Source organism: Alligator sinensis, unplaced genomic scaffold (genome assembly GCF_000455745.1).
Source record: "Alligator sinensis unplaced genomic scaffold, ASM45574v1 scaffold126_1, whole genome shotgun sequence".
Classification (NCBI taxonomy): domain Eukaryota; kingdom Metazoa; phylum Chordata; order Crocodylia; family Alligatoridae; genus Alligator; species Alligator sinensis.
Window position 1 is genome coordinate 4,085,617 of NW_005841842.1, and position 11,349 is coordinate 4,096,965.

The 11,349-nt window shown below is 43.2% G+C and overlaps 1 protein-coding gene across 1 annotated transcript in view; it reads left to right on the forward strand.

The window, feature by feature from the left end:
- The window catches only part of CLPTM1L (CLPTM1 like), a 48,939-nt gene that overhangs the window by 5,555 nt on the left and 32,035 nt on the right, over nucleotides 1-11,349 (forward strand). The window contains exons 4-6 of the mRNA XM_025205378.1: nucleotides 5,251-5,393; nucleotides 7,096-7,174; nucleotides 8,577-8,694. Of these exons, the coding sequence (XP_025061163.1) occupies nucleotides 5,251-5,393; nucleotides 7,096-7,174; nucleotides 8,577-8,694 (340 nt within the window). The remainder of the gene's footprint in view (nucleotides 1-5,250; nucleotides 5,394-7,095; nucleotides 7,175-8,576; nucleotides 8,695-11,349) is intronic.

Sequence of the window (11,349 nt, forward strand, 5' to 3'; positions counted from 1 at the left end):
ACTCTTTCCTGCCTATGCAGGGGGTCAGACTCGATGATCTATTGAGGTCTCTTCCGGCCCTAACATCTATGAATCTATAACAGCTTCCAAAGACAATGGGCAGACCTGAAGCCACATCTAGTTAACTTGAAAATAGATGATGCATCAGTGAGCATGGGCTGTTCTGATTGTGTTCAGGCCTAGATTAGGGAAGATGCATCCTTTCGTTGTTAGCATAGCCTGATACAACCTTGATTTTTTTCTGCTAGGTCTTAAATGTTACTGTAAATCCTGAAATTAGCTGCAACTTCAAGCTCTTACTGATACCTTGAGCAAATGATCTGATGGTATCCAGTTGTGTATAGTACCCTGGTAAAGGCCAGGGTAGCGAGGGCACTATTTCAGAGTGATTATTTGGCTTTATTTGGAACATATAGCAGAAGCTGAGCAGGTGATTTCTGCAGCCTGAATTAGAGGTATTCTTAAGGAGAGAGAGATTTCTAAATGTAACTTGCTTCATGATAGACTTAAAATAAATGCACTCTGGTGACTAAAGTAGTCCTTTTTAGGGAGAGCCTTTCAAAAGCTAAGATGTATGGTGCTGAAACTTACTGAAAGGAGGGTAGATTTGCATTTTATAAACCAGTGGTTTTACACTCAATATTCATCTGACCCATAGGATGAGATGTGTGGTTCAGGATCCATGGTCTGAACCATGGACCTCTTCCCCTTCTGCTCCCCCCATGCCCGCATGGCTGATCCAGCACAGGTGGTACCCGGCCAGGCCAGGCCAAGATGCCAGCCCTGGGGCTGGTCTCAGGCTGCCCTGTCTGTACTGCTCACTGGGGCTACTTCCTGTGCTGTGTTGCTTGCTGAAGTATGGGCAATCCCATCTGGGACTGGCCCACTGCGGTGGGTAGTGCAGCCTGGAACCCGGCCCCAGTAGGCTGTCTTGCTGGCTGCCAGTCCTGGGCCGTGCTGCTCACATTGTTCACTGGGGTCACATCCTAGGCTATACCATCCACACCACTCACTGAGATGGAAGTGATGCAGCCCAGGACTGGCATCAATCAGCTTGGGTGGTACAGCCCAAGCAAGTGCTGTGGGCAGCGTACTTCCTGGGCACTGCACAGGGGAGCTGGTCTGTTGCATCAAAAGGGGCAGTACCCTGGGCTGGATTATAGGGTTTTGTGGGCTGGATCTATCCCACAGGCTGTATGTTTGACACCCTCATTATAGACTAACCAAAGCAGATATATACAGGTACTCCTCACTTAATGTCATCCCGATTAACGTTGTTTCATTATTACATCACTGATCTATTAAAGAACATTTTCATTTAAAGTTGCACAATGTTCCGTTATAACGTTGTTTGGCCGCTGCCTGCTAGTAGGTAACTACTGACATGTAATTGGATTCACTTAACATTGTTTCACTTATTTGCATTTTTCACGAACGTAACGATGACATTAAGCGTGGAGCAGCTGTATATAGCACAAGCTTTTGTGAGCTAATGCTCACTTTATACTCTGCTTTCTGCACATTCTTTCACAGCAGCTGATTAAGAGAGAAATTAGAATACAAAAGATGGGGGAGATGGGGGCAGAGGGGGCAGTACTGGGAGGGACAAGCAAACAAGCAGTAAGCTTATGAGAACAAAGGAGCCACCAAAGCTAACCAGGGTAATGGGATTATAGATTCATATCCCTGTTTAAACCAGGCCTAACGCAGTCCAGTCTGTGGATGATTTTTTGTTCTGCAATTTCCTGTTCAAGTCAGGTTTTAAAAAATGTATCTGAGAACAGCTGCCCTCAGGTCAGCAATGAAGTGTCCGCAGAGGTTAAAATGTTCTGCTACAAGCCTGCATGTCTTTCTTCAGTTGATGTCAGATGTTCATTCATTCATAATGTAGGGATTACCCAGACTGCCAAATGTAGACAGCAGAGGAGAGGTGATGGCATATATGACATTGGTGGAGTTGCAGGAGAAAACCTCAGATGTTTTAAGCCACGTTATTTAGTCCAGTGATGATGTACTCAGTAGGGCTGTGCAGAGCTTCGGTACCTGATTCGATTAGGCAGAGATTTGGCCTGATTTGCTGGCCGAATCACCGAATCGAAACAGAGAACCCTTTAATCTCTCTGAATTGAGTCGGAACCCTCCGAATCGATTTGGAGAGATTTGGCGATTCAGACATAGACACAGCTTTAAATGTTTTTTCTACATACCTCTAGGTAGCAGGCGGCTTGTGAGTGTTGTGACGCTGAGGCACATAGAGTGTCCCACAGAAGTGCAGAGGGCTCGCGCTCAGCAGCAGACCTGGAAGTGGCCCAGAAGCACTTCTGGTCCACTTCCGGGTCTGCAGCAGAGCATGCAGGGGCCCCCCCACACTCCCCCGGCTCAGCGACTGGTGCCTCCTGGGTCGGGGGGGGCACCCAGGATCCCCCTGTGACCAGTCACTGAGCTGGGGAGGCGCTTCCGGTCCACTTCCAGGTTTACTGCCGAGCATGAGGAGGGACCTCTGCACTCCTGTGTGACGCTCCATCCACCCCAGCATCGTGATGTTCACAAGCTGCAATGGTACCTTGAGGTATGTAGAACAAACTTTTAAAGCTGTGTCTATGTCCAAATCACTGATTCTCCAAATCAGCATCAAATCTTCAGATTTGGACAAATTGAATTGGGGACCATGATCTGAATCAATGAATTGAATCACTGTCCCTGATTTGGCCTGAATCTGAATCGAATAGGGCCTGCTTTGCACACCTCTAGTACTCAGCATTGATGTTGGGGCACAGAAGGCATTTGGGTCCATTGCAAGGCCTAGTGCTTTGGTGAGCCTGGGAGTCAGGTAGCCTGTTGCTTAAGGAATACCATTTGAGCTTGGGGAGCTGTCTGTTAGCTAGAACTGGTTTGTCCCCCATGACTACTTTGGGATGGTCATCCTTTTCCAGGGCGGTTAGAGACCATAAATGACGTGGCATAGGTGTTCAAACTGGGGGCTGTAGGTGACAACCAGAGGGACGCTGTTCTCCTTGTCCAGGGGTCGGTGTTGGAGCAGGTTATAGCAGGGTCTATGTCTGGCTTTGCTGATTTGAGTGACTCCAGTTTTGGGGTTGTGTTGTAATTGTTGAAATCTGTGCTCCAGATCCTTAAGGTATGAATCCCATTTGGTAGGATCAGAACAGGTTTGATTGTAATGTAGAGCTTGGCTGTAGACAATGAATTTAGTGATGTGCTTAGGATGAAAGGTAGTGGTGTGAAAGTAGCTGTGGCAGTTGGTAAGTTTCTGATACAGTGTGGTGGCAGTGTAGCCATTGCAAACCTTCAATTTAACTCATACCATGTGAAAATAATCCTGGCCCTTGCGCTTATAATCTTATGTCTGGCAGTGGTACATTTGAAGAGAGAAATCTTTTTCAATCTACGCTGAAAGTAAAAAGTCAGATCTGTTACTTGAAGTCCTTGTTAAAAAGCAGACACACAAATGTACAGCAATCAGTATTTATTAGGGTCACAATAACTTAGTGATGACTTAAAAAGTGGAATCTGTTATGGCAATGTACAAACTAGGTCATTTTGGACAGCTATGTGAGGAAGAAAAGGCAAGTTCCCTACATCAGGAGTTGACAACATATGGCCAGGGGGCCAGATCTGGCCTGTGAAACCACTGGATCTGGTCCACAGAGCTTGAGGGCTATGGCTGGGCTCAAGCTAAGCAGTGAGGAGTTGCACCGGGGCCGGGCAACTTCCAGTTGCACCTTTGCTGCTGCTGCTTCTACTCCCCATCTCCTAGCCCAGGGGTTGTCAACTGGGGATACTTTGAAAGGTCACAGGGGTATGCGGGGACAGTGTGTCGCTATCCCACACTGCTGCCTCATAGGAGCCAGGCTGCACAGACGCTGCGCTGCCACCGCTCCGCCACTCCCCCCATGTCCAGCTGCTCACCAGTTTTAAAATGGCTGAAACTTGTTTAAGATAAACTGGTTGAATGTAGTATCAGACTTAACTGATATGGGTCAAACCAGTTTAGAAAATGTCTGCCCCAGACCCCTCTGGTTAAACTAGAGTCCCTCAACATCCCAGATGCTTTGCAGTCCTGAGCTGGGCTCTCTGCTCCAGAGAGCAGGGCTGGCCCCACCCCTCTCCTCCCGATCCAGAGCTCCTGGGGCAGACTGCAGGCATAGCAGGGTCTGCCTGGCTTCCCTCACTTCTCAAGCAGGGATTCCCCCCTCCCTCCCTCCCATCTCCCACAGCACGGACCCTAGGCATGTGATATGCTAGCTAATGCTTAGAGGTGTCTGTGTGTCCAATTTCACTGGGACAGGCAGACACAACAATGTCCGCTTGGGGCTTTTTGGAGCTAATCAACGGGTCAGCTGGTAATGTCCCTCTGTTCCTTCCTTGGAAAAAGCTGTTTAAGAAGAGCTTGAACTAATGAGGGAGGGGTTTGTTTTGTTGATTGGCTGATAAACACTGTGTTATCAGATCCCTGCTGGTTTTATCAGCCCCCTGCTGGTTTGCAGCCCTGTCAGGTTTAGAGACAGAGAGATCAGCAGGTGCATGCACTGCACACACCACCTTTGCCTCAGAGATCTGGCCCTGGGGCTGGGGGCTGGCAACAGTCCTGCCCCTTGAGCAGCGAGTGGGGAAAAGCCTGGGACAGTGCAGGCCAGGTTAGGGTTTATACCCCTCTCTAGTCAGAGCGTAATGTCGGGGCCTGGCCACCCTCCCACCTCAGCTCAGCATTGTGAAACGGGAGGGAGGGCTACTCTAGCGCCTCCCGGCTTCTAATCTGAGCCACTTCAGGCATGTGCCTGCACTTCTTCAGTCCAGAGGAAATGTCCTGTGTGGTTGCAAACTGATTCAACCTAGGCAGGTTAGACTAATCTGCAAAAATTGAATCAGTTCAGGCTTAGGCTTTTTGAAAGTCTGTCCCTGTTGTTTGAAACAGGATTTGAGAGTAACCAAATGTCACTTTTTCTAAACTGGATTCAAACATATAAACATTTCAAACTTAAATAAACAGTTAAATCTGCCCTTTAGCTCTTTCTGACCATGTATTTGTATTTTTTTTCTAGTTTCAGCTAGCAATCAGCATATATTCAATTCCAGCACAGCTAGAAAAATTTTGATGGATTAGTCTAAACTGTAACCATTTTCTGATTTAGCTAATGTCAGTCCAGGAGTTGAATGCTTTTAATTTTGTCTTTCTAAATTAATTTTGTCACACATATATATAGTTATCTACTTTTTTGTCTTATTTAAAAGCAAATTGAAGCAGAAAAACAGACCAATGCCTTAGATGAGCCTGTCTCACACTGGAGATCAAGATTAACATTGAATGTGATGGTTGATGACTTTGTTTTTGATGGAGCCTCTCTTCCAGCTGACGTTCAGCGATATATGAAGATGTAAGTAAATGATGTGTTTGTTTTGATAGATTAAGCCATGTAAACTGAACGGGTCTTGTTCTTTCATAAAAATCAAACAAAAACCCAGAAAACCCCACACGGTGCTAATATAATATTAAAGGTGTACAATTAAAAGTCAGAGCTTGTGAGAGAGGACTGGGTATGTTAACGTTCTACTTACAATTCAGCAGTGATTGTGAACAGCATTTAAGTAATTGAGTCAGTTGGTGTAAACTGCTTTGGCCCTTGTTAGATATATTTTATTTAAATCCCAAAATGAAGACTTTACCAGATTTCACCATGCAGCTCAAAAAGGTTTAAAACACTTTTTATGTAGCAGTACAGCTACAAAATACTAAGGAAGTATTGTGCCTGCTGTGCAACAAATATAATTTAATAACACAAGAAGGCAACTGTGAGCCATTGACCTTAAAAATGCCTCCATCTAGATACATTATGTATGCAGGATATGGATGGCTCACATTCCTAGTAGGGGATCAGCAGTGCCAATTCCGTGTTTTATCTCTGGGACGCGTATTCTGCTAGATGTTTGCAAATGTTGTAATATTCTTACTTAGGAATGTTTTTAATTTAAAATAAAGTGTGTAAGATGCTAACAGCAAGGATAGACTTGGGATTTGGTTAGTAGATGAGGACTCTGGAGATGTGGATTCTGCTTCCAGCCCTGTCACTGACTTTCCTATTTGACCTTGGGCAAGTCTCTGATGACCTGGTTCTGACATTCATATTTTAGCCATTCTGAGTATAAAAGAAGGTTCCTATCCTTTAGAGCAGTGAGGTCCTGTACCTGCTTTCTGGTCAGCATATTAAGAGCAATAAAATCAAGCTTTTTGTAGAAGGACCTCAGTAAGTTTATGAAGGAGTACTGTATCTGCTTGGCTCTTCCCTGTACCTCTGTTGACTTTGACAGAGCTATATTTATACTGGTGAGATATTTGAGCATAAATCTCTCCACTATTACAAACATATCGCTAGTGGCAATGGTGGCAGCTGTAGTGTGGACAGGGCAAAGTGTTTGTACCACTATGGCATTTAGACTCCTACTTAGATGACCAGATAGCAAATAAATCTATGCATAGTCTACAATAAAGTGGAGCAGCTCTAGTGGTGATATGTACATGTAATTTTTCCCAGCGCTTACAAGACATGGGGACTTCACTGATGTTTGCTCAGTATTCAAATTCTGTGGTAAGACTTGCTGTACAAGAATCTAAGTTAGACTGTAATTTTATAGGTTTAGTTTCACAGTTGCGAGTATTTGCCAGCCTCATTGCTGATCTGGCAGTTTCTTGTTTTTGCCAGCCATTTTTACTTTCATGTTTTAGTTTTAGCAAATACCCCCATGCAGCCAATTTCCTTCATCTTTCCTTTACGTTTTATATATACCTGGAACTCTTAACTTATCATGCCTTTCTTTTGCCAGCCTCATAATTACAATTAAAAAAAAAGAGAACCCCAAATGTCTAATTTGCATTTACAGCACAGTCCCTTTATTACATGTAGGTAATTAAGAAGGTCTAGGCTGGGATTTCTTTTATGTTGTACATGTCTGAAAACAGATAACACGATGAAAGTATATACATGGGTGAGTCCAGAAATAATATCTTAATACTAACATGACTAGAAAATAGTTTTATTTCTAGAACAATGTAGTCATTAAATCCATGTTTGAATATTCTAGGGTTCAGTTGGGGAAAACCGTGCATTACCTTCCAATATTATTTATTGATCAACTAAGCAACAGAGTGAAAGATTTAATGGTGAGTAGTAGACTGCCTTTTACTTATGTTTTTGAAGTATTGTAATAGGAAGTTAAAGTATTGCTAGTATTAGAAATTTGTCTCAGTTTTCATTGCAGCAACCCACCTCAGAGAAGTTCATAATTAAATAGCAGCAGCTAATAATCACTTATTTAATCTGAAGAATAGATAAGCTGTTGGTTACATGTTCAGAAAGTTCACTAATGCAGAATTGAGATTTTTCCAGTGATGTTTTGTGCCTGTGCAAAATGTGGAGAGTGGCTAAACATTTGAAAAACAGGAAATACAAAGTAAGGTCCGTGCTTGCAAGTTATGAGCTACTTGCTCCCTTAAAACTGTCAGTGTTGTAGTCGTGATGGTCCACGGAATATGCAAGAAGCAGGGTTTGTTTTTCTAATATCTTATATTGGACCATCTATATAGTTGGGAGAGATGTTAGACAAGCTTTTGGATGCTAAATCCCCTTCCTCAGGTCTAAGCAGCAGATACAGCCTAAGGTACCAGGTTGAACAGTTATTTTTATTTAACCCTAATATTTAAATAGGAAATCACTTTTTTTTCACAGAAAATCCACTCCATCTCTGCCCTTGCAGTCCTTATACTTAAAAAAAAATAAATAAAAAAAGTCTACACACTGCCTTCAGGAAATGGGCCTGGGAACAAAAATTCATAAATACTCTAGACATGAAAAACTGTGGGCTTGACAGCCCAACCTTTTTTCCCTGGTGGGCTGCCAGTGCCTGGTCTGTCCATGGGCTGGATCCAGCTGGTGATCCTGATCCAGTGCCTGCGTAGGTTCATTGGGTACCATCTAGCCGCACAGAGGGTGTCGGGGTGCAGGCCGGTTCCAACACATCTCTGCAGGGAAAGGAGCGTGACCTGTCCTCACAGTGGGGAAGGGAGCATAGCCTGGCTGAACCCTGACCCTAGGAGTGGCAAGGAGATGTGGCCTGACCCTGGGGGTGGGGGGTGGGGGGGGAACCTGACCAGGCCCCAACCCAGCCCTGTGGGGAGGGAAGGAAGTGTGGTCTGACCTGACCTGGCCCGGTCCAGCTCTACTACATGAACTACATGTAACACTTCCAGAAGGTACTTGGACGCTGCAGAAATGAAGAGGATGTAAAAACCTGATTAGTATAGGTTCTCAACTTATTGCTTTTATTTTTTATTATGGAAATTAAGCGGCCCAGTAATGTAAGCAGTATTTATTTCCATTTGCAAAATAAAGTGGCGGTATTAAATATCCTAAAGGTTTAACCAGTAATAAAACCACAATATGATTTATTCCATTTTCATTTATATTTACCGTAGGAAAAGTAAAAAGTGCAACAAAATAACCGTATAATGACTGCTACTTGTGTAGATCATATTTTTATAAAGACTGTTTTCTTTCAAAATGTAGATAATTAACCGGTCGACGACAGAGCTACCTCTTACAGTGTCATATGATAAAATATCCCTTGGGAAGCTCCGATTTTGGATCCACATGCAAGATGCTGTGTATTCCCTGCAACAGTTTGGTAAGTGGACTCTTCATTTTTCTAGAGCAGGCAGTTAAGTTACTAAATGTCTAATTCAGCTACATAAATTACATCTCGACAGCATTTGGGGTTCAACTGTATTAAACAATATACTGCATTTACTCAAATCCAGAGTTTTTTCCTCGGTCAACATGAGGGGGAGGAGGGAAGAGCCTCAGCTTAGATTCAAATATAGGGCAGGTAGGTGTTTGCTTTGGCCCCAGCTCTGGGCTCAGGGCCAGAATTAGGCTGTCATCTGCCCCAGGCTGGGGTAGCTCTGCAGAAGGGCAGGGAAAGGGAGGATTTCTGTGGTGAGGGAGGCCAGGGGGACGGGGGGAGACCCATTTAGAGGAAGCATAGGAGATGTGGCACAAAAGTTTGTTTATTTATTTTTCCAAAACAGTGTAAGTTTTTTTTTCAGCTTTACCATATTCCAGTCTGTTTAAATGTGGAGGTTAGAGGGTAAAAATATTCTGCCCTGTCTTTGAAATGCACGAAACTTGCAGCTCTGGGAGAAGGAGAATCGAAGTAGAGTTAAGTCAACTTCAATAGCTTCTGATTCTGGGCTGCTGCTCAGGACCATTATAAAATACCATGTATCTGGCTATGCACAGTCTTCCCACAACATTCTAAGGCTTCTTGTTAAACAGTCTGCTTAGTGTAAAAGAGCTCTGTACTACTGCAAAACTCTAACGTCTGTTGATAAGAACTTAAAATAGAGGGGTAAGGAAATGGATTAAGACTAGAAAAACTACTGTGATCTATTTTAACTTGCATAATATCAGTCACATAATTCCACCTAGTAATTCCTGCATCTAGCCAAATAAACTTGTGACTGAGTCTTTTTCAAATCTCATGCACTTCTGTTTTAACGACTAACTTGGTGGAGATGTTAGTGCAGCCTTGGTAATCTTCCTTGGGAATTATTTCCTTCGCTGTAAAATTGCCTGTCATAACACCAGGTTGAATGTTGCTGATTTAGCTTCTTGCTACTAGATTATATTACGCTTTTTCCTGCTAGATTTAAAAAAACCCTTCTAGGATCAGTATCTGCTGCTTGTTCTGAAATTTATAGACTAGGATTGTCCTCTCTTAAAACTTTTTTAAAAAGCTTAATTTGTTTGTCTTGCTGAATCCCATGTTGCACACCCTGTTTTTCAGGCTCTGAGGGTAGCTTGTGTATACAACCTCCAAGATGAGCATGGGGAGGTGCTAAGAACCTCTCGCTATGCACTAAATCCCAGAAATGGGGCGATATTGCTGTTTTAGGACCCTGCTACATGTTTAAATTAAAGCTGGATAGAAAGCTCAGTATGGGGGAGTATAGGGAATGAGCCCCAGAATGTGCTTGTTGTTCTTCTCTAATTCCCTCCTGTTTTCAGTGTCCTTCTTAAAAAGGAGTATTGCAATAATGTCAGCAAAGCCATATACTGGGGTAATACCTCCCTACTCCTTAAAATTGCCTTTCACGTATCTAGAGATTATTAGCCATTTTATCCAGAGCTTGAAGTCATGTTGGTTAATCTCCATGACCTATAAAGGCAATTAGAGTGCCTAAAAAATGAGTCACTGGCTCTATAGAGATGAGTCCGAGAAATGGGATTAGGTATATAAGCTTCCTGTGTAGTTTTCAAAGGACAATTCAGAAAGCCATGGCACTGAGCAGGAAGTAACCTTGAGCAGCCTGATGGGAGATGCTGAACTCAGGGGTTAGGACTGAAATCACACAGGTCTCTGGGGCTTAGATGTTTCTGTCCACATGGAATCCAGAGAGCTGGATCTTCTGGAAGATAGGTGTGCAGTAGGGCTGTGCGAAGCTTCGGTCACTGATTTGATTTGGAGGAGATTTGGCCCGATTTGGTGGCCAAATCTCTGAATCCAAATTGAATCAGGAGACCCTTTAATCTCTCCGAATTGAATCAGAAGCCTACGAATTGATTCGGAGAAATTCAGTGATTACAAGAAGGTTATTTCAGTTGGGTAAAACAAGCAAAAGTTCAGAGTGGATGACTGCTCTCTCTAAATACATCAGGGGTAAATAGCAGGAAGGGAAAAGAACTATGTAAGCTAAATGAGACTATTGGCACAAGAACAAATGAATATAAACTGACCATGAAGAAACTTAAGCTGAAAAGTAAGAGAAGGTTCTAAACCATTGGAACAATCGAGCTCTGGAGCAGCCTTCCAGGAGGAGCAAAAAAAATATCACTCTTAAGCCAGACAGTTAAGTTAATAAAAAAAAAAAAAAAAAAAAAAGGAATGTAATAGCATAATTAGATAGTCCCATTAATTGTGGGGAATTTGACTTAATAACCAAAGTAACTTTCAATCTTATGTTTCTAAATTATTATAGAGCTGATCTTTCCAAACTTAGAGGCAAATCTCTCTTGGCTGGTCAAGATCAATCATAACTTCTAAATTACCAGTCCAAAATTGTAGATAAACTCTTTCCAATTGATTTTTTTGCCAACAAAGCAAAAAAGTTTTGTCTAGTTTCATAGTTTGTAGGGTCGGAAGGGACCTTGACAGATCATCAAGTCTGACCCCCTGCCATGGCAGGAAAGAGCACTGGGGTCAAACGACCCCAGCAAGGTGTTCATCCAGCCTCCTCTTAAAGACCCCCAGGGTAGGAGCCAGCACCACTTCTCTTGGAAG